The 27788-nt window shown below is 29.1% G+C and overlaps 2 protein-coding genes across 3 annotated transcripts in view; both read right to left on the reverse strand.

Annotated features, from left to right (window-relative positions):
• The window catches only part of LOC130902348 (protein Aster-B-like), a 36261-nt gene extending 34063 nt beyond the window's left edge, over positions 1-2198 (reverse strand). Inside the window, exons 1-2 of one of the 2 annotated variants that reach the window (XM_057814437.1) lie at positions 1790-2198; positions 1596-1737 (exon numbers count right to left, since the gene is read on the reverse strand). In XM_057814437.1, the coding sequence (XP_057670420.1) occupies positions 1596-1737; positions 1790-1857 (210 nt within the window). In that variant the 5' untranslated portion in view covers positions 1858-2198. The remainder of the gene's footprint in view (positions 1-1595; positions 1738-1789) is intronic. The other variant, XM_057814438.1, reaches the window with a different exon arrangement.
• A 3104-nt stretch (positions 2199-5302) lies between these two features.
• The window catches only part of LOC130902350 (phosphatidylinositol 4-kinase beta), a 77573-nt gene continuing 55087 nt past the window's right edge, over positions 5303-27788 (reverse strand). The window contains exons 4-11 of the mRNA XM_057814441.1: positions 26373-26781; positions 25174-25404; positions 16659-16871; positions 15278-15481; positions 13956-14137; positions 12999-13217; positions 10865-11118; positions 5303-10700 (exon numbers count right to left, since the gene is read on the reverse strand). Of these exons, the coding sequence (XP_057670424.1) occupies positions 10516-10700; positions 10865-11118; positions 12999-13217; positions 13956-14137; positions 15278-15481; positions 16659-16871; positions 25174-25404; positions 26373-26781 (1897 nt within the window). The 3' untranslated portion in view covers positions 5303-10515. The remainder of the gene's footprint in view (positions 10701-10864; positions 11119-12998; positions 13218-13955; positions 14138-15277; positions 15482-16658; positions 16872-25173; positions 25405-26372; positions 26782-27788) is intronic.

Below are 27788 nucleotides of genomic sequence, written 5' to 3' on the forward strand. Positions count from 1 at the left end.
GTCAGGACTTTTTATCCTCCTCTTTAACGAGCTTTTTCCAAATTGCTTGAATATTAATATTTTTCGAGTCATTATCGAAAAACTAAATAACATTTTCTTCATCTTATTTTGTTAATAATAATTGCAATTTTTTACCTGCACCAAAATCGTTAAAAAACATTTTTCTAGAGGTGATCCGAATCGAATGAACTATCGCTCATATTTTTAGGACCTTTATTTATATTTTTCACTTTTTTGAACTTGTTGACTAGACTAAATGTCATACACTTTGCTACTTTCGAATTTTTAATGACTAGAAGATGAAATATGTAAAAAATAAGTGGGGGTATCCACCACAAATAGAGAGTGATGGGAGAAAACTGAGGTCATATTTAGATTCAGGAGATCATTTTACATAGGAATCATTAAAAATGGTGTCGGGGCCGATTTTCATGCAGACCAGTGTTATCACATTTCAACATGGCATAGATAGTGATGTAAAGAGCCAAATTTTCCATGGAAAATTTTCCACAATGCATAAATTTATGTCAAATTCAGCCTTTTCATAAAAAATGTCAGAATAAAAAATTTGTTGTAATAGAGAAGTATGCAAGTATTTTGTAATTTTTAATTTAGTAAGTAAAATATTTTGTCCAATATGGTATTTTTAAATCAAGTATGGAGACATTATATATACTTATCATGCATAATACTTATTAAAGAATTCAACTTTTCAGATTAGATGACTAAAAATTTATAAAACACAGGAGCTCATATCTAGAGTTGTTGAAAAAAATCCAGTTTTGTTAACTTGTAGCCTCTAGTGAAAGAGAGTTTAAGTTTACAATACCTTTTATAATGTTTTGTATATTGTTTTTTATTTTTGGAAGTGGGGAACTCAAAAGGGCCTCACACCCAGAGTTGATGAAAATACTCCAATTTTGCTTACTTATATCCTCTAGTATACAAGAATTCAATTTTACAAAACTTTATTAATTAAGTAGCTTAGAAAGTTTCCTAGAAAATTTCCCAGAAAATTTTCTGTATCAATATTTTCCTTAATATCCACAACTCTACACATAGACATAATAGTCCCAAATTATCTCAGTTTTCAGTTCACAAATAAAAGAGAATTTATATATAACCAAGATGATACTAGTTTATCTTTAAAAAAATTTTTATGGATAAATTGATATAAGTTTGAAGAGGCTTATTTTGAAAGTGACTCATATGTTCTTTCTTTGTTTCACTGGTAATTATTGGGCATAATAGTTTTCTATTAATGAAATTTGTATAAGTTCTAAAAGATCATAATTATAGTATGGTGAAAAATACAAAATTTCACATAATTTCTCCAAATAAAGCATCACAGTCAGTATTAATTGATGTTATGTATTTGTTTATTTAACTTTAAGCTGTAAAAGGTTAAATGTGCAATTATGTACATAAATTACACAAATGGATTAGTTCATAGTCTAAAGTTTTCATAAAACAAAATAAACAGGAAGACAATGAAAAAATAATTATTTTTAGACCAGTAAAAACAATTCAATATTTGAAATGTATTAGTAAAATTACCCTTAACAGACTTAAATAAATATAATAAAGATACTCACAGATGGAGAGCCATCCAGTTTAATAGACTGTTCCTTATATGAAACACTTAAATAGGTGTCAGATTTTGAATGATCTCTTTTAGATTGAGGTCTAGGAGAAGGCCTGGGGCTACTTCTAGGGCTTGAAGAAGGACTAACTGATCTACAATTATATATCTTGAGGTTGTGTAGGTTGAAAAATAATATAGGCTTACTTGTTTTCACTGCTAACTGATTGTTTATCATATGCTACAATATTTGACGAAGACAAATTTGTTTTCATTTTGTTTTTATTATTTTCGACATGCTTGGTTCCTTTTCGTCCTCAATTTACAAACCGCAAAAAGTTCACAGTTTTTTGTTAAACATATTCAATGACAATAGCAGGTAAATAATTGTCGATAATTATTATGAGACTATTGCCACACAGTACATAGTACAAATCTTTTTTTTTTTTGTCAAGCTAAACTATTACTACGTTTTTTAATTATCACATAGACTAAAGTATATTCTAATAACATTTCAGTGATAAAAGCACTGTCACACAAGCACGTCAAGATAAAATGACAATAGCATTGTCTTTTTTAATCAATTTTAGGCATATTTTCATAAAACTACTTTGTTTGCAGTGATATCCTAAAAGTAGACAATACTTTATACATCTCAAGGTTATGAAAGGTAAAGGCATTATTTAAATAGTTTTTTAGGGACTGGATTGTAGGTATTCAGATTTTTACAATTTATACTCATACAAACACCTTTCGCAACACCAGAGTTGAAAAGTGATATACAAATGAAATGAAAAAAAAAATAAGTGCCTAGGGCTATTTATTCAAAAATTCTGAATGGGTACCTAAGTTCGAATAATCAATAAGTAAGTTCGGGTGATTAAAATATAATAAACTATAATTGAAATAGTAGATCTTTCCACCATAAAATCATGTGTTTTAACATGAAGTTATAACTTGTGAAAAGAATTAAGTTGACAAATTGTGCCTTGATAATTGTCTTAAGTATACCACCTAAAAAATCATTAATTTATATACTTAACAAAGAAGAGATACTAAAAGCAACTAACACACATCCTATTTGAATTGAGATCTACAAATTCTTCATATTAATAGAAAAATTGGTAACTCTAGTACTGATAAAATCTAAGGTTTCGTCAAAAATAAATGAGAGAAATATTCTAATTTGATTGATAGTTCTTCCACAAACCAGCCAGTTAGCCTTTTGATATTCACACAATTCTCATGATATACATCTACACATCTACATTTAGACAATAAAACTATTAGATTATTACCCATACAGTTCAATTTTTCCTTTCTACTTGTATTCATATTCTAACCAGTTTGTTTTACTTGTAATGTGGCCTTAAGTTTTTTTACATGATAAAGCAAACAACAGTTGCTATGATAAAATAACTTTGTTTTCGTAGTATATAGAAAGACGTGTAGTATCTCTGTATACAGGGTGTACTGGGACTTGATGCAAAAAATTCAGAAGTGAGTAGATGACGTGAAAATAATGGAGTTACATAAAAAAATTCTCTCATACGACCCCTCGTTTCTGAGTTATAGGCTTTTAAAGTTGCAAAATCAAAACTTATATTTAAGTATATTTTCTAAATTATTCATTTGAACATTATGAATTTCTAATGGATGATTACGTATGTCCATGTAGTGTTTTTCACGGAATAAATAATTCTACATTACTATCTGAAGGCCAGAGCCGGCTCATGCTCAATGGTTAACAATCCGTCACATTTACAATCTAAAGATAGCAGAAATGAATATTACAATCGATTTTACAACAAAAAGGTACTCTTTGTTTAACTCAATAAAATTTATGGTTCAAGTGATATGTAGATTTTTAGATTTTTGTACATGCCAAGGAAACCCTTGGCCATAATAAAACATTCTGAAGAAAATGATCATAAATTGTATCAAATATTTCTAATTGAACTGCATACTGTCGAACATCGTGTTTACCTGTTTTGCATATACCAAGCTTTCAAGATATGCCCAAAAAATGGATCTATTGTATTTAATTCAGAGGAACGTGGTGGCCATGCAAGGGAGGGCTCCTTCGTGTATGAACCACATGTCTCTGCGAATGTTTAGAGGAATATCACATTACATGGGCGAGAAATCATTTTAGAGAAATTCCAAGTATCGTTGAACATTCAGGTTATTATCAAAAAAATATGGACAAAATCGATGTTGATTCTTTATTTGAATTGCACCATGAGGATTTTCATCTGGCCATAAATGTGAATTATGGTAATTAATAAAACTGCCTCGTCTGAAACCACCTTCATCAGTAAACAGTACTTTTCCAACAAATGTATTATCAACTCGTTGTTTATCTAAAAACTAACGAGCGTAGGCCATTCTTGCTGGATAATACTCTATTTCCATGGCATGCACTTTCTGGATGTGAAAGGGGTAAAGTAGTTGCCCCTGGAGAATCCTATGATTAGTTGTCGTTGATAAGTTACATTGTAGTGATATTTTGCGTTCGCTAATTGTGGAATTAGCAACTAATGTATTTTTCTCTAAAGCTGGTGTTTGTATAGTTCGTGGTTGACCTTTGCCAGCTTTCATTGGTAAGACACTTCCTAAAACATCATTTCATAAAAAATAATGGAAACTAGCTCACTTAATTTACGTATTTTTAATAAATAATTACAATTTATGATCATTTTCTTCAAAATAGCTCTCTATGGCGAAAGGTTTCCTTGGCATGTACAACGATCTAAAAATCTACATATCTCCTAAGCCATAGATTTTATGGAGATAAAGAAAGAGTACCTTTTTGTTCAAAAATCGATTGAATAATTCATTTTTGCTATCTTTAGATTGTAAAGGCTGTCCCTGTAAAAGTTACGGATTGTCAACTATTGGGCATGAGCTGTCCATAAGCATTCAGATAGTATTATAGAATTATTTATTCCGTGAAAAACACTACATGGACATACGTAATCATCCATTAAAAATTCATAATGTTCAAATGTATAATTAAAAAAATATATTTAATGCAACTTTACATGCCTATAACTCAGAAGCGAGGAGTCGTATGAGAATTTTTTTTGTCGCAGCATTATTTTCATTTCATCTACTCACTCCCGAATTTTTGCATCGAGTCCCTAAACACCCTGCATACCCATCTTTAGTCTGTTTTGAATGGCTTTGATTGCAGAATTAGTAAGAACTACTAACTTCCTGTCTGTGATTCATGGATACAAGAAATGCTTTCACATAAAGTTAAATGTCGTAGAGTTTAAGTTCTAATTTATTTTCTTTTGTTACAACTTGGTACATAATCAAAAAATCTTTCAATAGAATGAATCCCGTAATTATTCCAAATTATTTCTATGCAATTCCTATTTATTTCTTCAAATTTATCCTGTAAATATTCGCAGTTTATATTTTTATGAGGACTTAGGGTTGATATATTATAAAAATGTTAACAGAAGATATCTGGAGCGACATATCATTGAGGTGTAAAAAGTAGAAACATCTGCAATCACTTGCTTAAAGTTTTTCCATGGGTAGATCTACATAAAACGATCCTTGAAGATGTGGGTCAATTATAGTTATTAGATCTCGAATTCTTAGTAGTCTCACATAAATAATTAATGTTTAGTTTCTATGTGATCATTTGACAATACACTTTGTGTGTCAGTTTTAGTGTGATAAGGTTATCTCATTTGAAATAAAACATTTTCAGAATTTTTTGGAATGTTTTATTTATACAGTTTTATATTAATATCAATAAATCTCAAATATAAGATATAACCACTGTTTTAAATCCACAATGCTTAAAATTAAATGTAGAAATAAATATATCTAATATTTTAAAAATTATATTTAACAAAATAAAATACATAAAAAACGTTCACTTTTTTACATATTTGGCCTCGAAAAGTTTTTGCATTTAGTATGAAAAATTGACTTGAGTATTTTTATGCACTTAATTAAAATATACACATTATATTTAAAAAGTTTATGTACACGCAGCCCATATAGATTATAAATATATTAATTAATTATTTATGTGAATACCCTATTAACATTAGTATTTTGTTTATTTTGGCGTTATTTTAATTTTAATTATACATTCAAAAAAATTTGAACCTATACAGTATTAATTGTAATAATTAAATCACTCTATATTTTTAAATTATTTGGTAGTCCAAATAATGAATATATTTTGAAAGAAAAATATGAAAAAAAAAATCCATAATCTTGTTTGTTGGATTATTTTAATTAGTGCTCAATAACATATTAAAATGTTATTTTTACAAATTTTTGAATATCCAAAACAAACCCATTAAAAACTATATATAGATCAAATCATTTGTTTGGATATGAAGCTTGGTTTCTAATAGAAAAATATTAAATTAAAACATGGGTGAAGATAAAGCACTTATGAAGCGGTAGAGTTGAAGAAAGGTAAAATGAGAAATAAAGATAAAAATAGCTTGACATACAATCCACAATAGAATTTATAGAGGAAACTTAACTACTGCTGTCAAACAGCGAAAGCCAAAGTTCTTAAAAATAAGAAAATGGACAAGCTAAGACAATATGGAAAGCAGAGAGGAGAATAAGCAGAGGTCTTGAAATAAAGCGGAACTGATAAAATTTTAATTAAATTTTTTTTCAGCTCAACTGTAATTTGAATTACGATAAAGTACAATTTGTAATTTGATATAAATGATAAATGGGCATCATCATTATTTTTTTATTTGTTTAAAATGTTTCATGAGTTAGATCTTGATACATTTGACAAATGACCATAGTGGATTACTCTATTAGTGATAACTGACTACCGTAATATAAGTAATGTTCGCATTTTGAATCATTTGAAGTGCATCTAATAATAATTATTTACTCTATGTCAGGATAAACCAGTAGTACTCGAATAGTTTTCTACCTATATGGGGTATATTGTTGTGTGACATTTGTTTGAATGTGGTAAATAGCGACTATAAGCCATTACATTAATTTGAAACCAAACCATTTGAGTGACGCTGTTGCTTGCAAAAGAGTCTGTTTAAAATTTAGGAAGAAAAAACAGAATTCATGAACAATGGATCTTTTATTGTTTAATTCTCACTTAAAATTTTTGAAACCACGTCGTATCCGTAAAATTTTGGCGAATTTTTATTGCATTAATATTTGACATTGTAATAAAACAATCAAATTATTTTTGAAATTATCTAAAATATCGCCAAAATTAATTTTATTTCATAATTTGTTTTAACACTGTATATATTATAAAACGCCATTATATCATCAATAAAAAATTCATAATTCCGTTGATACATTTTTTACTAATGATTTTTTAAACTTTGAGCATCTTAATAACAATAATATGTAACTAGTGAGACGATCTCAAGTAGTCATACCTACAGTTATAACTTCAACAAAGTTGTAGTGAGATTTTGAAAAATCAAATTTATCGACAGACTTCAATTTTAACACTAAGAATTGTGCTTTTATTATTTTGCAGAAACCACTCAAAATTGTTTGTTAATTTCGATAGTAACAGCATGGATATGGTAATGTATATAGTGAATTACCAAAATAAAATAACCATTAGATTCATTAAAGCATCCCAAGAAAAATAACTACATTTATAAATCAACCACTCTTAATGTCTACAACTTACAAATATTACAATATACTTGTTAGCTTTGTTTTCAAAGGTAGTATAAATTGAATAGAATCTTAATCTACATAAAAAAATTAATAGGACAAGAGTTCTTTCGTCATTAAAATATTAATATTAACAACCCGTAAAAACGTTGTTCGTAGGTATTTAAAATATGAAATTAGTTAATTAGTTGTTACTCATATTACACTGAAGACAAATTCTCAAATGCATTAAAAAAGCTTAAATCTGGGTTTTGGGTTGTAAATAGACTGAATAACTTTTGCCATACAAATTGTATAAGAAGAAAATCTGATTGATGAATAAGGATAGAATAATTCCACAACTTTGCAATGCCCAATTTGGGTCAAGGTGAAGCAAATTACAATTTGAAGAATATTCGAAAACGCAACAACACAAATAAAAATTCATAAAGTTCAACGTAGACAGGCAACATTTGCAATTGAACAAATGATTATATTATTTTAGAAGCTACTGTAGGATTGTCAAAATATATTTAATACTTATTAACACATAAACCATCATTTTGAAAATAAAGTAATACTATAATATATGAGGGTTATGAAACTCACCTATTCTCAACCAAAATTTTCACCCTTAAATACACTTATTTAGCTGCTTAAAACAAAACGTTATATATAAGACTACTGTAACGATTTCCGTTATGATATCGCGGTTACATAAACAGAGGAAGTATTTGCGTTGAACAAATGTGTGATTAATAAGATTATTTTGATATATTTAACATCGACTTTTAGTCAAATTGAGTTGATTATTGATAAAGAAATATAAGTAATGAGCAGGAAATGTCTAGAATTCTAAAAGGTAAAAGATGTATTGTTAAGACAAAAAAAGGAATAACCACACTTTCTAAGTGATGCAAAATAGAAAATTGGAAAAAAGCTGAATTTCTTAGGCCCTTTTATATGATTTTTTGCAAAACCGTCTTTATTTTAGATCTCTTCTGATTGAAAATTTGTTTCTAAAGTAGGTAAAAAAAAGAGATCTAAAATTAAGACGAGTTTGCGACAAAAACTGAATTATAAGCTTTTATTAATGAAAAAAAATTATCAAGTTGTAAGTAGAGCTCAAATTCTCATTTATTTCTATTGTTGTTTTTGTATTTTCATGAGTTATTTCTATGTGTGCAATTTTTTAAAGTTTATATTGCCAACTATTATATCTTAGTACTGTCTTTTTTATACAAAATACACAGTAATTTATGCTTTTTACATCCCATGTCGTAATGTATTGACCAACATTGTGAAACTGCACTACTCCATGAATAAAAATCAGATACATTCAATTCCTCTAAATATGTTCCAATGTATCTTAAGCAATGCAAAAATATAAAGAGATGTGATATACATGTTATAAGGTGTATTGCTTTCTAAAACTTAGAAACAGACTATGGTAGAGAACCAGAGAGAAATTTTATAAAATATTAGTAGCGAAAAAATAGATAGATAGATAGATAGATAGATAATACAGTAAATTATGAAAACAACTATGATATAGTTATAAGAAATCAAATCTCTGCAGGATCTACTGAAAATATAGTATTAAGAATGGAAAAGTCTAAGCTTTCTTCTTCAGGAACAATATAAAATGATGCATTCAATAGCTTCACGAAAACATTTTGTAAAAATGTGTGTAAAATGCAGCAGTTATAAACATAGGAATGAAATTAAATAAAAAAATATATTTGTAATTGAGGAGGATTAGGTAAAGATGAATATTAGAATTAATACAGAAATACTGGAACAAATCAAACAGTAATACAAAAAAATTAAAAGCAAGATGGCGATATAAATAAGAACGTATTTAAAACAAACCGGATTACACCTTGAGGCGAAACTACTAATAATCAAAACAATTTTATGACAAACTCCAATATTTACATAGGAATTTTGGATACCTAACAGAACAAAAAAAAGTAAAATTTGGGCGACAGTGACGAAATCTTCACAAGAGTAACAGAAAATAGAATAAAAATAGTTTAAAAAGACCTGGATATACAACTATATATTAGAACATACAAATTAAAAAAAGTAACAAATTCTCAATTTAATAATAGTAGTTTCAAATTAAGTTTTATGAATTAGTATATATATGAATATGAAATAATATGAATTAGTAAAGTTAAAATTATTGATTATAACTTGAAGAATCATCAGTAATGTAGTTGCCTGGATTTATATTCATATAAAGCAACATCAACAATTTCATAATTTGAATTCAAACTCTAAAACTGAAGAATAACATTTTTTAGAGTAAAGTATCATTTACAATTTATGTTTCTCAATTCAATTCGTAAATAGAGAATGTTTCTTGTTGATCTCCACCTCTATAACTGAGCGGTAGTTTTGCTACAAGAGCATCTTTAATAAGTTGAGAGACATTTATATTAATGAATTATAATTAGAAAATTTTATAGTAATTTATTGTCTCTTAAAAGAAGAAGAAATGCAAGATTGCTTTTTGTTTGAAAATGCTTGGAATGGATTGATCAAACAGACTCGATTTCAATGAAGAACAATTTTTTTTGATATTTAACTAGCTTTTCAGAAGTTCTAAGGAGTATTCATAGATTAGGTTATAATTTCCGAAGCTTGGATCAAATAAAAAACCAAAAGAAAGAAGTGGCAACAGTAAGCAGTTAAACTTTTATCTCAATAGTTTTTTTTTCTCAATACAAATTGGTAGTCAACAACTTCTGTAGATTGAATGTGATGAGGATGTAAAAAACTGGTAATGTAACAATGTTAAGTTTTAACACTTTTGCAAGATATAGCTATTTTTAAATCAGTTTCTGCAAAATAAAATTTTATCTTGAAGCACAATAATAAATTTCATTTCCTATAATAAGGAATTTTCTGCATTGAACTATAATGTATTAAAGTTTCATTAATATTACATCAATCTTTAATTCATTGCTAAAATGTTATCTTAATCAATTTTAAAATGATTCCAATGAAATATTAAATTTGTAAATATATATAATTGAGTAATAAAACTTAATTTAAAGTTGTGCATTGGAATCAATTATAAATTAATTGAAACAAACAATTGGTCCTTTATGACAGTATGCAGCACGTCGGAGAACATAGGGTTCTCAAAGTAGTATTAAATTAAAGATAAAGTAATAAAATATTTAATTAAATCGTTAAAAATGTATGTGTGAACAAAACGACACTCTGTACAGTTGAATCATCTAAAAACAAATTGCCAACTAGATAATGAAATCGTGGCACAGTTAGAGAATACCGTTGGTAAAATACTGGAAGCCGTCGTACAGTTTAGTGGACAGTGAATGGATACTGCCTTCTACCATGCGATTGACCTCCAGACGAAGTTGTTCTTCCGTCATATTCATATGAAAACGATTCTTAAGATTTTGTAAGGTTGACGCTCCTGATTTAAAACATGGTAGTTGAGAGCCTGAAATAAAAGATTAAATATACTTTAAAATTATTTGTGTAGATTAGTCACAGATATAATCTAAAAAATAATCTTGTTATGGCACATTAAAATACAAATAGTTGGAAAACACAGAAGTAGATAAGCTCAATTACCCACATCTACAGATAGTATTTAATATTTACCTGATCTCATAATTTCAACTAAGGTAACAATCATTCCATGATGTTTTCTTGCCGCTATCAAACCCTGAAGAATTAAAATTTTGAAGTACTCGAACATATCGGAATTTTCACCACCCATTATCTCAACAAATTCTGGTGTTAACTTGAAGGGAGACTTTTCGAAGCCGAGATTTTTCGGCGATGTGGACAAAATGAAACCAAAATCTATATGTATCAAATGACCATCACTTTTCAATAATATGTTACCATTGTGTCTAAAACAAATAATACATGTATTGTTAAATATTCCATATATACAAAAAATGGGTAATACTAAGGATTAGTAAGTAGTAAGTATTTGAAACACTATACAATGAAATCACAAAAAAAATTATATCCATATTTCCAAAACATAGAATTCTGCCATTTAAAATAAAAAATACAGTCAATAACTGCATTAGCATTAAGTTGGAATTTCTGGAACCACTGGTGATATTCATACTGAATATACTGTTTATACCACCACTCACAATTACATTGTCTGATGCACGTTTCGATAACCAAGTTTTCAGTTAACTTCAGGGACTGAAGGTAAACTAAATGATAACTTGGTTGTCAAAACGCGCATAAGACAGTGTAATTGTGAGTGTTGGTGTAAACAGTGTATTCAGTATGCATTGGGATCAAAAGTATAAAGGATAGAACAGATCAACGTGAAAAAAATCTTTCTTTTTTATGGTTGAAGGATACAGTCTATTGGATACAGTAATTGAAAGAAAAAATAGAAGATCGATGTGAGAATAATCTTCCCATTACTTTCACGTTTTATAGAGATTTGGCTTAAGAATATGATATATTACACTCGATAATTTAAGTAATTTGTGAAGAAACAGAAAAAATGTAAACCCTTTATGACAATTTTTTTAAATGAAAGAAGCCAGAAGAATATGGACAAAGAAAATGCATCCACATTAATCTTTACTCTTACCACCAAACATTACATCTGTATTACAACTATCAACTCAGGTAAAAGAGAACTGAAAGTGTTAAAGTTAATACAAGATCTTGACAGTAATGAGCATAAGCTTTGTAGTTCTTGATGCCGACTTGATGATATAAAAGCATCAACAAATGTTCAACACAAAGCTATAGCTAACTTCTGTAGACATGATAAACAAGTAACAGTTTACAGTGACAACTTTGATTGATGGTCTCCATGCTGTTGGTATATTACGAAATATTCACATTACAATATGTGTTTTTTTTTGGCCAAAGGAACATTGTCCATTTAGCCACGAGCTATAGTGTTAAATATATTAAGGATGTCAGATTTGATACCAACTGAACTGAATCTAACCCATCCAAAATCACCATGCATGTTGTCAGTATCAAATTGGTAGGATAGGTTAAGGGTAAATGTTTCACACCTAGGGGTCCCTCGGGGTGACATTAACTCACAAGCAAGGTTGACCTCTTGGGTTGAGTACAAGAAGAGAAAAAATTAGATGGTTAAATGTTAAAGACAGTCAGCTTGTTTAATGCCAATAAGCTCATTAAGTTAAATGAGAAGAAGACATTGGTTTTTATAAGATTCTCATAGATTTTTTCTGTATGCTGCATGTATTCAATACATTAAAAAAAGTTTTCCGAGTCGCATTTACGGTTACAATTGTCGCACAAGTTGAATCTACTACATTTATTTTATAACAAAAATATGTATGCACAACAGATGGTGTAAACGGTCGAAAATTACAGATTTATGCATAGAGAAAAATAATATCCATATTAAATCTTTTGTACAAAATAAACAAAATCTAATTTTATATCATGCCATTTCATTTCATTATCATACATATATGTATGTATGCGTATACCAATAGACAAATAACACCACCTCTCCCTATTCTGAGTAGCCTCACCAATAAATATATTACAAGGCAGATGCATATGCGCTATTTGAGTGCATGGCATTGGTTATAATTATAATTGAAGTCTTTCTTCTTTACACAATATAAATAAGTTAAGTACTATGCTTGAACTATAATTCTATTAAATATTTAATCTGGATTTCTATCTATAAAATTTTCCTCACAATCAACAAGATATCAAATTAGCGATTATTTAATAAGGATAAATAATAAAACTCGACAATTACCTGTCTTTCACTTGTATTAGGTAACATATGAGGCAGTAAGCAGCACAACTTTGTACAAAATTCTTCTGAGCTGTAAGAAATTCTTCTGAAGTTATAGGTCCAAATTCATTGATGAAGTATTGAAGGAGTGATAATTGACAATGTTTCTTCACTTGATGAAGAGAAACTGTGTTCAATATTGGTTCTATCAGGCCACTATCATCTGACAAACACAATATTCTGCAAATGAAAGGCATACATATTAATATCATCATTATACACTATTATAAAAAAAGAATGAATATAATAATAAAAACAATAATAATACCAAGCACGTGCCTTTATTTTAAAGTCTTAGATACAAAGGCGGTTTTCAACTACTAAAATAAACATATATTTAAACAGTAGTGAATCTGGAAATCCAGACAGATAATGAAAAATAAGTTAGGTGTTTTCAAAGTATCAAATAAATCGTTTTTAGATCAAACTACATTTTTGTAAACAGAAGAATTTGTAAGTTCTATCCATGAATAATTGATCAAAATAACAAGAAATTTCACATTAGAGGACAATATATTATTCCAGATAAATATAAAAGATAACAGTAGTGATTTGAAATCTCATAAAAGATAAATTCCATGCTTTCTATAGTCATGCTTAGTAGATATGTTGACTGGACTCGAATGATTAAATGACTTTACACCAAATTATAAACAGATATCTAGAAATTATCTGCAACAATTACATAGAATATAACAAATTGAGATAAACAGATATTGTTGAGATATGAAGTCAAAAATGTATCAAGGTAGCAACAAAACTTTTTACTATTGTTTTAGCAATTAACAGTTTTGTTTCCATTTTGATATAGAATTAAAATTTCATTTTTACGACACATTTTGCACAACAAAGTAGATTGTAAGGAAAATTATATATAATGATATTTTTGATTATGAATATATGAAATAATAATTTTACCTATATGGATGCAACCAAAGTGGAACATGCTCCATTTCCCAGATTTTCTGAAAAGTCTCTAATATTTGGGAAGCCATTAGTTCTTGCCTTAAATCGTCTCCGCATTTTACAATGACAGATAATAATTTCCAAGTTGATAGATAGCCATATGGAGAACTTTCTCTAATTCTCTGTTCTTTATCCTGAAAAACACTCATTCTTTATTTTATGAAACACACAATATTACGATTTCAAATTACTAACAGTAGTTGAGAAACAATTCATTTAATATAAATTATTACTTTGTAATTAAAAGTAAAAAGCAATATCAATTTTTTGTTTATTGATTTTGATAAGAGTAGCTATGTGGTGAGTCAATTATTACTTGTGACCATTAGTTTTATAGCTGGTAATAATAACATAATTTTAGTTATAAAATAGAAAAGAAATGTAATAGGCAATAACATATAACATAAATGTCATGGAAGTACGTCTATTATTCCAAGACAAATGAAACTTGTTTTATAAATTGTTAAAGAGAAATAAATTTGAAGTCATGCTCCGACTGTATGAAACTAGTTTAGCAATATAAATGAATTACATGTACTTCAGTAGTGAATATATCACTGAAAAGCACACAGAGAAAAGTACAAATCTGTTAAAAAATAACATGAGTAAAACATATTGCCACAATGCAATCTTAAAGAGTTCATAAAAAAAATTAAAAACAAAGGAACGTGAGGAAAGAAGATATATACAAAGAAATATTTCGAGAAACTAAGAATCTGAAACTAGAATGGTAGAAAATAGTAGTCTCAGGTTCCCACTAGATATGCAGTGCTTTAAATGCCTTTATCAAACATCTAGTTTTGTAACCTCAATGTTTCATTATTAGTAGAAAATTTTATATTCACTGACATAAATGAAATATCTAAATTGGCTACAAGGAAGTTAAGAAATTTTACAATACACTACAATAATCATTCCCACTTGGACTTTGGGCAAGGCTTGTGGAGTTGTGCAAGCAAATTGTACAAAGAGCACCATCTAAGATTGTAAGATTCAAAACCAGACTATACGTCAAAACCATTCATTTTATATATATGAGAAATGAAACAACACAAATCCAAAGATATTGCCCAATCTTTACCAATACACCCAAGTAAGGTATGGAAACTTTTTCACTGGACACCAGCAAATTTTTCCATGCGATTCCTTAGTATAGTAGGGGTTAATAAGCTTCGTTCAACCCAAAGATATACGTACTTAGTAAAATTTTTTGTATACATTGTATTTTTATATCAAACACATTGATGAATCCGAAAGAAGAATCCTATAATTACCTGCCAGGGTTCTTTCAGTACTGCAGCAGAAGGATCTTCTGGATCATGTGTAAATTGTTTACTTTTTTCCTCATGAAAGAAGTCAGATAATCGTCTTCGAATTTCACTGGCTGGAATGGACATTGGCGGTTCTCTAGAGTCGCTAGATTCTTGACTCATTTGTGAGATAGTATCTCGGTCTATTGATTTTCTTATTTGAGTGTACTGAAAAGAAAAATTAAGTTGAATTTCTTACATAAATAATTGTAAAGACTAGGTAACAAATCGCTAAGTATTCAATTCAATTCTTTCATAGATTTCTCTATCTATACAGAGCAGCAAAGTTGTGAAATTTATATTGCTAATATATTATTAATAACTATCAGTTGCCTAATAACAGGCAATAAAAAAACCAGAACGTTTATTCCTGAAATGTCTCATGAGGACAAAAGATAGGAATAGCCTTGAGCGACGTTTTATTAAATGTTGTGCTATACTACTTACTAGAAATGTTTAGACATATATATGTAAAGTTTTTAAATTGTCAGTAGTTTGGACGCGGGTGCTCCTGGTAAAACCATCTAGTTAAATGAACTATGTAACAAATTTCATTATTTTAATATTGAATTGAAACAAATCTAGATCTAATCTTACATTTTTTAGCTTAATTTTTCTGATAATTTGAGGTAAATATATTTACAAGTTCCAAATTAACAAAAATTTTTCTATAAATATATTCGTTCTGAAAGAACAAATGGATAAGTAATGATTTGAATTAAAATTAAATTTAATAGTGTTTTATAACACTACTAATAAAAAGTTTTCAAATTTGGATGAAATAAATGAAATAGGGATGCTGGAGACATTGATAGATTTTATTTTTATCAGATACTGAACTGACCAAATCCGCATAAAATGTGTATCTAGGAAGTCGTTAATCTATGTGCAAACTAAGAAATTTGGATGTTTGAACATGTTTAAATATGGAAAAAATGACAAACAAATTTTTTTTAATGAGTTAAAATCAGTATTTCTCTACATATTCTTTGTTAAGATATATAATTGTTCCAATAAATTATTAATTCCAGACTAAATGACATCAAAATGTCTGACTTTAGTGTATACACAGTTTAAAAAAATGTGTTTTTACAAATTAAAAACAAAATGTAAATCATTTATGTTTGTTTATTTTATTCCTCTATATAACTGGTATTCTCTACAACGATTATATATGTGAAACATTCTCTAATAAAATGTTATTTAATGCCAGTCAAGGTAAATATCTCGAGGAGTAATGGCTACTAGTTGTACCATTGTATTTTTCTCTTAATAAATCATATTAATGATGTTATTAAATAACAGACCATTAAGAAGATACCAAAGAAAACAACAAAACGTTTACCTGTTGTGAAATTTCATCATCTTCTTGACTCCAGTCAGGATCTAAATCATCATAACAACCTCCACACATGCTGAAAGCTGAAAGGGAGATAGTTTCATGTTTTAGATTTTCTTCAGATTTTGTGTGCCTCAATGTTGGCATTATTTTCTGCGGCACAGGAGAACTTTCTAAATCATCCACTTCAATTACTTCTACGTAAATAATATAAGGAGCCTGAAAGAAATAAAATGATGAATTAATTAGATATTAGTAAACTCTGTTCACATACATTATAATACAAATAATTGAATTGTATTAGGAAAGAGCCGTGTAAGTCGTGGAATTAAAACATAACGATACCTTGCTTAGAATTTAATTATTTAGTATTAAAAAAAAGATATCCAATAATAATATTAAATACATTTTGAAATGATGAATATACCCAACTCTGAAATATTGAGAAAATTGGTTCCAATAAACTTCTGAACGTCTTTAATAAAGAAACATTGTAGGATTTAGTGGTATGTAAAAAAATCTGACAAACGAAAATATCGCTTGCTAACTCCATTAATGCATTTCAAGAATATCAAATAGTTTACCTATAAATAAAAAGCTATCTTACCCTTCTCTTTTCATCTAAATAAATTGAGAAAAAATTAAAATCATATCATATACATTGAAGCTGGAGACCGAGTGTTAGCAGTGTATTTGATATCAACTTCATTCAAAGGAATTTACATAAGCAAAACTACTCAGAACCAATTAATACCTTATTTCTATCACATTTACAAAAATCTACGAGACCACAGGTATATTTCACATTTCTCAAATGTCACTAGTAACCAGACACCCTCGAGCAACGGGAAGTGGAGACTACTACAACCCTTATTGGAAATAAAAACAATATAAAATTTGAAACAATATGAGTCAAAGTAAACTAGAGAAAATGTCTCACTATTTAGTTTCAAGATAACAATTTCTTTAATTTCTTAGACCTTTTAATATGTTTATTCTTTTAATTGCTTTTGATTTTAGATCTTTTCTGGTTTAAAATAAGTTTCTTTTATAATTAATAATTTTTTAAAGACCGATATAAATTAATAAGATAATATTAATTAATAAGTTAAGTAAAGTGCACAGCTCTATTTTGTAAATTTTAATACAATTACAAATAATTTGATTGATAGCTGCTACATATACATGTATTAATCGTTGGAAAAATAATTAATTGAGATTTGCGGTGGTTTTAAATTTTGTTAATTCTTGTAAGTTTTAACTCACATAATAGTAATAAAAATAATAATCAAAAATTTATATCTCTTCCCTTCATAAATGATCTGTCACAACAATTCCAACATTTATTCGAGAAATGTGATTTGAAAATTTGTAACAAACCCAATAACTTATTGTCAAAACACTTTTCTATGATAAAACCAATAACATCAAAATAAAAAAAGAGCAATATTGTTTACAAAATTCTTTTTAATAACTGCGAAGCCACATATATTGGCCAAACAAGTCAATACTTGAAAAATAGAATAAAAAGTCACAAATATGACAAAAAATACCACAACTCAACAATCAGTTTAATTATACAAATACAATTTTGTAATATATTTTTAAAAAACACTAGATTCATCAACTTCAAAAATTTAAAATCCAAATTGACGCTTGATAGGAAAATTAAGCGTATCGATTCTTTAGAATATTGAATCTAATGTTTTTTGAAAAGATTCTTAAACAATTGATTCCCAAACGATGAATACATTGGTATTGCTTGCCAACTTTCTGCGTAGTTTGATAACATTATATAGTATAATTTCAAATTTTGATATAAACCAATATAAAAAATTATTTCATATATAATATAAATGCTTTTATTTTTAATATCTATAATAAAAATTTACACAACTGATAAAAAACTCGTTTATAGAAGGAAAAATACCACGCTCGGGATTTCCAATGAACCGTTCAGTATGATACTAAAAATATATCACCAGAATTGAGGTATTCGTTTACTTTTGGCCGCAGAATGTGTTACATAATAAAAACTACCATAAAAATAAACGGGCATTTAATTTTCAAATCCTTGTTAATGCGGAAATGAAGCGCCAAAATAACATGGTATTGGACTTTGTAGCAAATATAGCATTCGCTGAAAAAATATTGTCGACCTGTCTGAATATAAGCATGATTTGTGTTGTTTCCGTGAAATGTTTTTGTTTTGTTGCAATAAAGTTATTAATTCAACTGTTAGAAAGTTTTTATTACAAATATGACGTTCGTTACTGTGAAATCCTCAATTATTGAATCATTGTTTGTAGGTAAAAGGATAAATTTTTCCAGTCAATTATTAAAACATTTTAATTGCCCCACATTGTTAAAATTTCCCTACGAGAATTTGAAAAGGCTATTTTTTAAAAATTTTGTAATATTTACGTAAAAAACACGTCCAACTTTATACAGAGAGACTGCAAGTAGATGTTTTATTAAAAGAACGATAAATAACTTCAGATTTTTCAATTTTAATAAGCCACTTACAAGATAGGGTAGTATAACACAAGTAAGAGCCAAACTTCTTTGAATGACAGCTGCTTATAGTGAAGCATTCTCTTTTGAATGTAGTATTTTTCGCTTTTATAAACAAATCAAAATATCCGAAGCTTTCGTTACCATTAAAATTGTCCTTCTTCCTCCGAGAACATATTGGTTCTACTTATGATACTAACGCCAGCAATAATTTTTTAAGCTGAATCTTTGGTACATTTCGGCATTAGTATTGGTAATTTAGAGCATATTATCCACGAACCTTCGATAGAGCAAAATAACGGTTCCATGGGAATCAAGTCACAAATATTAAAATGATTCTTGACGAGCACAGCGCGGTTCTTAAATACTTGCGTCTAGAAGAGTTGACATTAACGCAAATGCATAAACATTTGGTGAATAAATTAGTGGCAGTATCATATGAGGTAGTGACAAGGTGGTGTAGTGAATTTAAATGTGGTTGAGAGCCTTGTACACACCGCTGCTACACAAGAAAATGTTAAAATAGTCCACGAACGCGTGTTGTAAGATAGACATGTAACTATTAGACAAGTAGTTGAAGATAATCTTTATTTACAGACGAAGAAGAAATGCTAGACCGATTTCGATGGTTAACATTAATGGAGAGTATACTGAAAATATATATAAAAATTGTGGCTTTGCCGATTTTTATAAGTGGATTAGTGGCGGAGCAAAAATTCCAAATAGTATAATGGACAAATATATGAATTTCTGCTTGTACGTATTTCTTCCTGTGTGGAAATAACAAACCATATTCGTTTGAAGAGAAAAAATAACTTCCCTAGGTACATGCCGTGACGAATATTGAATTATATTTGCCTGGACGGTAGTCGACTTCTTTGGAATTCATGTACATAGTGGTAATATCCTTGAAAATAATCAAAACCTGGTTTGCTATTTACAAACTGGCAGATGCGTGGGTAGAAATTCCCATCTCTATACAATACATGTTGAGAATATGGATTCTTTGATGTCGCGCCACTGCTTTTATACAATTATGCGTATACGTTTTGGTTGATGTCGTTTAGTCTCGCACTGTTACGAACTGGAACACTTAGTTAATAATGGCGAAGTTTAACGCGAATAAGGATGAAGTTTTCGATTTTCAAGATAAAAACTATAAAAATGTTATGATCAAAGAATATGCGTAGAAAAAGAACGCATTTTCAGTAGGAAAAAAAACAGTAATATTGATTTGTTCTTCTTGAATAAAAATGTATGCGTCAGTAGAAAAATAAGAGTGGCAGAAGTGAAACTTTTTATGTTATTCGAAAACTGTCAATGAGTATGCAAAAAAATACATTACAGTTAAGTAAAACTGACTTGAAACTATAATGGAAATGATTTATAATGAAAATCAATAAAAAGAACAGATTAACCCAAATTCTTCATTCCACAATTTTGTAGCATATTCATTGACAGTTTCGAATAACATAAAAAGTTTCACTTCTGACGCTGTTACTTTTTGCCTCATACATTTTCAGTATAATCATTGATAATAAATGAAAATATATCTTATATATTCTTTCATGTTTATTTTTTCTTCGTCTTGAGTTTTTTATTAGTGTTTATTCCTTCTGGATCGATCATTCTTTCATTACATTATTCTATTTTTTTTATTGTTGATATTTTGAATATCCTACTGTAATCGATCATTATTACTTGGTTTTGTGAGACGTAGCATTTTCGTTTTTGTTAATTTTATTGGCTGAATATTTTATTCCTGTTGATTTGATTTCATTTTATATTTTCTCATATATTCTTTGTGGTATTGTCTTTTTAAACTGCATCAAAATGTTTTTTGTATGAAGGGCTAAATTTTTGGAATTTTCAATATCTGCTACCTTATAATTTTCAGTGTCCAGAATCACCTATACCATTGAGTTTCAATATTAATTGAAAATTAGATATCGTAGTTCCATGTATGACAGGTGGCCTATTACCTTGATATATAACTATTTTTATATTTTATATTGGGAAATATGTGTATAAAAACAGCAACATCCCATTGACCTCCCTAGATTCATTGTTTTGATAAATGGTTGTATTAATCTTCTTCATGTTAAATTTATATATCGTATACTTCTTCTCCACAAATAAATTATTAATAATTGTTTCGGCCACCATTAATGAATTTTACTATTATTAATCGAATAATACCATGACATTCTTGAGTTGAAAAAATAATACAAACTTCTGAATAAGTAATTATCATCGCAAATGATTGGAATTAAAATTTTTTGTCCATCTATCTTCTTCTATCATCAACTAATTTTTAATTACAAGAAGGAATTCTTCAAATATGACAACACTAGTTACAAAAACTCTTTGATAAACTGGGACTTATTTGTTCTACTACGCAAGATCTTACAAGTCTGAACTAGTCCTAAATTCTACGAGGATGTATTGATATCTAGTTAGTCTAGACCAGTTCCATGCATAAACAAAATATTGCGTTACCATAGCAACGAACAATAACAAGAAGTGTCAGTGTAAAGTTTGACGTCAAAAAAGTAAACCAGAGTTACGCAATTAATTAAAAGAAAAAAGATATCCATCGAAATTGTGAAAATCGAAAAATTGGAGTATCGAGCCATCATCAAGTACCTGTATTTAAAATGGTTAAGAGGTAAGCAGATTAACGAAGATATTCTTAATACCCTTGGTGATCAATGTCCTTCGTATGCCTGAAAAATTGAACTGCAAGCTTCAAAAGAGGTAAATTTTCCATTGAAGATGATGACCGATCGGGGAGGGCAGTTTCTGTGCCAGTCCCCGAAAATATCGATGCAGTTCATGATATGATTTTATCAGACTGTCGAATTGGGCTAAAACGGATATCTGAAGCACGGAATGTTTCATACGAACACGTTCATCATATAGTTCACGTCAATTTGGACATGAGAAAAATTGCTGCAAATGGATCCCCAAATGTTTGAATGTTGACTAAAAGCGTGCAAGGGTAGAAGCATCGCGTTCAATCTGCGTTCGATTTGAAAACGATGTAGACTTCTCAAACCGAATTGTTACTATGGATGAGACTTCGATACATTTCTACGATCCAAAAACAAAGCAACAATCGATGGAATGGCGACACTCTGATTCTCCAAGTCCTAAGAAGTTTCGTTTCCAAAAATCTGCTGGAAAAGTTCTTGCTTCAGTTTTTTGGGATTGCCATGGAGTAATCATGATTGTGTTTTTGGATAAGGGTAGAACAATAACTGGAGATTAATATATATATATATATATATATATATATATATATATATATAAATATATATATATATATATATATTGCTTCTCTTACTCTGTTAAACTAAATGAGAAACAGACAAAAAGTTCATTTTAATTATAGGTACGTATGTTAGTCTTCACTTTTTTGTTTACTTAGCAAAAGCGTTTTATATTATAACTATGTTCAATTCTTTCCAGGTCTCTTTATAAAATAAAATAAAAATGCTGGAGATTTAACCAATAATCTTTTTTAATCTTCTTTTAAGTGTGTGTTTATAAGCAGACTAAAATTATCGTTTTTCAAATATATCGTGTTCCTCATGTCGCCGTCGTTCCTTTTATAATAATTTCTGTTATTGTTCTTCTTCTTAGAAGAGAATTAGTCTTAAAAGATGACTGATTTTCATGTTGTAGGATTTCAGATATATATTCAGAACGATTTTCCTTATCAGGATTATGAACAACAGAGGTAGGTTCAAGGGTTGAATCGCGTTGGAATTTTGGAAATTCTCGACGTTTCGGCTTCCATTTTGAAGCCATTAGAGAGTGATGGTGGTGATCCGATTCTGTGATCTCAATCTACCTTCTACACGCAGATCCTTTTTTGGTTGATTCCAAGACCTCAATCTGCCTCATCCTTGAAAGTTTACTCAAATTCCAATGCGGTTCAACCCGTTCCTTTCCAAATCATCTTTATTTTAGGTCTCATCTGATTTGAAATTATTTTTTTAATTTCAAAATATGATTAAGATTGAAAGTGTCGAAATGTCAAATTTTTTATCTGTTATAAATCTGAAAATATACTGGCCCATTATATACAAAATTAAAAAAGCAAAACTAAAAATAGAAAAGAAAACGAATACATATTATTTACTCTATACCACGTTTAAATTGTCCAAGAAATTATATAGGAATCACTATGCAATATCTAGAAAATAGGATAAATGGTCACAAATATACTAAAAATGCTTCAGCCGCATTACATAAACAAAATTAAAAGCACGAGTTTGATTTTAAAAATACCAAAATATTCAAGATAACTCAAGATAAAAATAATCAAAAATTGACAATCAAAGAAATGATCTTTACAAAACAAAATAAATTATCCGTTAATGATAAACAGGACATAAAAACCTAAAAGTAAATTTATTATAATTTAGTAAATTAAATTTTCAAACATATATATCGTTAAGTATCTGAGGTAGGTAAACTGATAATCTAAATTACTCTCCTCTGTCACATTATGACTTTACTTTCTGACATTTTGAAAAAAATATTTTATTTCATATTTTTCATTAATTTTTAATCATTTTAATTATAAGTATTTCAATAACGCTCCAAGATAGAAGCGAAACGTCAAGATAAAATAAAATCCTAATAAAAATCAACCTAAGAGCTCTAGAAGATTTATCAAAATTATGAAAAGATTTGTAATTAAAATAATTAGAAAATATGATATAAATTGTATAAAATAGGAAATAAAATATTTGCTGAAATTATTTTTTTAAATGACAAAATGTCAGCAGTCAATCTTAGTCGCTCGAACCTCATTAACGAAATAATACGTTAAAAGTAACCAAATACGAATCTGTTTGTATTTTTATTTATTTAAAAAACAACAACAGGTGTCTTCAGTGTTGAAAAATGTTCAAAGTAAATGAAAGAAATGCGGAAATTTCCGAGCCTAGTGTAGTGAGTATAGGTCAGTTTTTGAAACTGTAGGTGAAAAGTATAGGCCCACTGGTATAGATCGTGAAGCCGGTCCTGTTCTATTATATCAACAGCATCCAAATTTACGAGAATACAACGGGTATTCTTTCCAACAAGGTCTATTTATATTATGTTTTCATAGACACAATTTCTATTTCTTTACGGTATTCTAGGGATCTAAAAATCCGAATGATCTAGAAAGCCGTAGGATATATATTAGCGGTAGTTTAGCAGCCGGAGTTAGTAACTAATTTGATGTCGTGGTGACATATCGGAATAGTAAAAACCAAATGACGAATTCAAATAAATTAGATAAGTGTTTAGTAATAAGGGTTAGTGGATAGCCAACAGTTGGGGTATAAATGAATTTCGTAAGATACACCGTGTGTATAAATTCATCCCACCGTTTAAAAATTGTATGAATAAGATCATTATAGTATGAATTTTTAAGTTCAAAATATATATATAGCTCGATTTGCCTAAATTGTAGATTAAGTTACTTTTGTTCTCGGCGTGCCACATGTTTATTGGCACCTGGAAGTAAATATTATTACAACAACCATGTAGATGATTTCAAAACATAATTAACAGTTTTTAGTAAGAAAATAAAACGTTCAATTTGAACAAATAATAATATTTTGTACATCTAAATTTAATTATGATTCAACGAAATAATTTATCATTCACATGAATCTCTTTCAGTTTATGCTGTATTTTTATGGCGGAATATCATTTTTGACTGACGATAACTTTACCTACCTCTTTCCCCATTTAATTCAATTTTTCCGGAAAATCTACATATAAACAAGCTTCTCTCCCAGTTTCAACAACCAAATCTATACAATTACTATACTTGGAAGACGCGTACAGACACACAAAAATACTCTTAAGCGTCCCAATCGGACCTCTGCAGAGGAAACAAATCCTATATCAGGCCCACCCAATTCCAAAACCAAATTCAAAACAAACGAAATTCCTTTCAATGATTATTATATCACTTTTTTGGGACGTCTATTGAACTTACCTTATCTTTGGAGTTTAATACAGCTGCCACTTGCGGTGGTATCCTAACGATAAAATGGGGATTTTGACTATTTAGTGGCAACCATACTCTGGATGGTAGATTCAAATTCAATGTTGTCAATTCCGCTACAAGTCTTGTTGTTTTTGCTTCTTTCGTAGGTATTGAACTAAGTAATTTGCCGATCATTATAAGTGCTTGCATAAATTCCAGTTCGGGTCGTAATCTAGGCGCCTGCAACGTATAAAAAAGCCTCCTTTATATTCCGAGTCATTTATTACCTGTTTTTTAATATTATTAGTTAAATAATAAATTTAAATCTGACAACTTTTCTAACTTACTAACTCATGAGACTTGAAATAAAAAAAAACTTTTTAGTGTAGTGTAGTTTAGTAAAACAATCAAAGAAAAAATAAATAAGAGAATCTTAAGCTGGTTTGGACATTCAAAAAGGATGAATCAAGATAGATTAAGCCTTAGCTGCTAATTTTTCCGACATGATAATTATTGTTCAGTTTCGGCTCGTACTAATATTGTAGCCAATTTAATTGCGTTGATAGAAATGATTTCTCGCATGCTAACTAAGTCGTAATAAACTGGTTTGTGCGTTTATCATTAATGATGGCAGTTGTAACTTAAGACTCCCTAGATACATACCACTCATGTATTTTTATGTAACGCTTGGATCAGATTTTAGAGAAACGAAGTTGCCAAATGTAAATTTTTGTTGATATATTAGATATTATAAGTATGTTGGCAAACCGTTCCCTCTTTCCTCTTGGAAGATCTGATAAAAATGACTCTTGGCGGCTTTTAAGACAAAAATAAACTCAAGCTACGATAAATGTTTAGGCCAATAAATTGATTTGGACAAATTCCATCATATTTATTATAAATTCTGTTATTTTTTCGAAAAAATTAACAAAACCAAATTATGAAAATCTAAAAAAATGCGCTTTTACATAAATGAAATTAAAATAAAAAGACAAGTTGATAAGGTACGTGAGCGGAAGTGTTCTAAAAGCCATTTTAGAGATAACCTTTCTTCGCAAATGTTACGTCATGTACAACCTTATCTAATACCTATTCAATACCAAGTCTCGACATAGTTGTCGAGACTTGGGTAGGATAGCTAAAGTGAAATACCAATTTTTTTTATCAAAAATTATATTTTCTCACAGCAAACAGAACAAATAACTTACCGAACAAATGCATTCAGTCTTTTCTCCCCTAAGATCATTAACTACGTTTTGACAACTATCAAAACATACACAGCCGTTATCGAAAGCTCTGCCCGAACTCAAATCTCCCAAACTGAGTTTCGTCGTATTTGGCCATCCCTTCTTCAAACCGGGAAACAATGCTGAGGCATCACTGTGCGATCTCTGATGGGTTTTTTTGATATATTGCGGGACGGTCAGTTTATCTCCGACGGCGGAATTTAAAGAAGTGGTCATGACTTTTTGGTCCTTTGGTCTGAGTTCGTCGGAGAGTATGAGGTTGCGCAATTTAACGCCGTGAGGTTTCTTTTTGGTTGGTAGAGACGCATCTGAACTGAAAGCGTCTAACAACCAGGCACACTTCAGTGAAAAGTCTATGGATTTTCTACATCTACAACAAAAAATATAAAATAACATCTGCACTTATACACGATATTGAAATAAGGTTAGTGAAATGGGTTAATATTGGTAAATTGTGACCATCTTTTCTAACAATACAGAATAATTCATTTCTATTCTCGGCTCTTAATAATAGTATTTCTTGGAAAGCAGTAGTACTTAGTAAACTGTGCCTTAATCTGCCAGTTCCTAGACCCAGGGCAGCAATAAAAGTGAGCTCGATCGGTGAACTATTGAGGTTTTTCCTAGTCAAAAAAGAAGTTTGAAACCAGTGAAAATTAGAGATGAACAAAAATATTGTGCTAAATATTCATTTGCGAGTTAACAAGTTTGTATAGTTTAAAAATATGACAATATGAATAAGAATCGTTTAATTATAGAATGTGCGAGGTCACTAGGGAAAAACCTATAGAAATTGAAGAGGCAGTCAAACATTCGAGTCCATTCAGTTCACTTCAATGAGCCAATACTGATAATCTACAAGGTTTTATCAATATATTATCAAAATTTTACCTGAACCAAATTTCTTTTTGGGGTAGCAGGATATTAGATCAACATTGTTTGAAAAATGATAGTTTATTCAGGACGGAAATATGAGAACCGGAAACAGATGGAAAACGAACATTCTAATTAGAAGAAACGTAAATGATTGGAAAACTGATATCTCGTTAAATCGGTTAAAAAGATTACGCAAGCATTTTTCGACGGTTTATCAACGGATTTACAGGTCAAATGGGAAAGATCGTCGTTTAATAATAACCCAGATTTGAACTAATGAAGTTTCTGTGTACATGTTGTATGTATGTATGTATAATTTAGGATATCATATACACTTCTATTGCCCCCAAAGATATTATATTTCATACCCCTTCAGGTGTAATGATCTAGAATTCTATTATCTCGTTCTCTTCGAAAGAATGTGGAAAGATGTTCTCTACGTAGCAGATCTGGTAGACGTAGTGTCTTCAAGTGTCCATTTAGAAGGCTAATGTACATTTT

This window comes from Diorhabda carinulata, chromosome X, assembly GCF_026250575.1.
Source record: "Diorhabda carinulata isolate Delta chromosome X, icDioCari1.1, whole genome shotgun sequence".
In the NCBI taxonomy this organism is placed as follows: Eukaryota; Metazoa; Arthropoda; class Insecta; order Coleoptera; family Chrysomelidae; genus Diorhabda; species Diorhabda carinulata.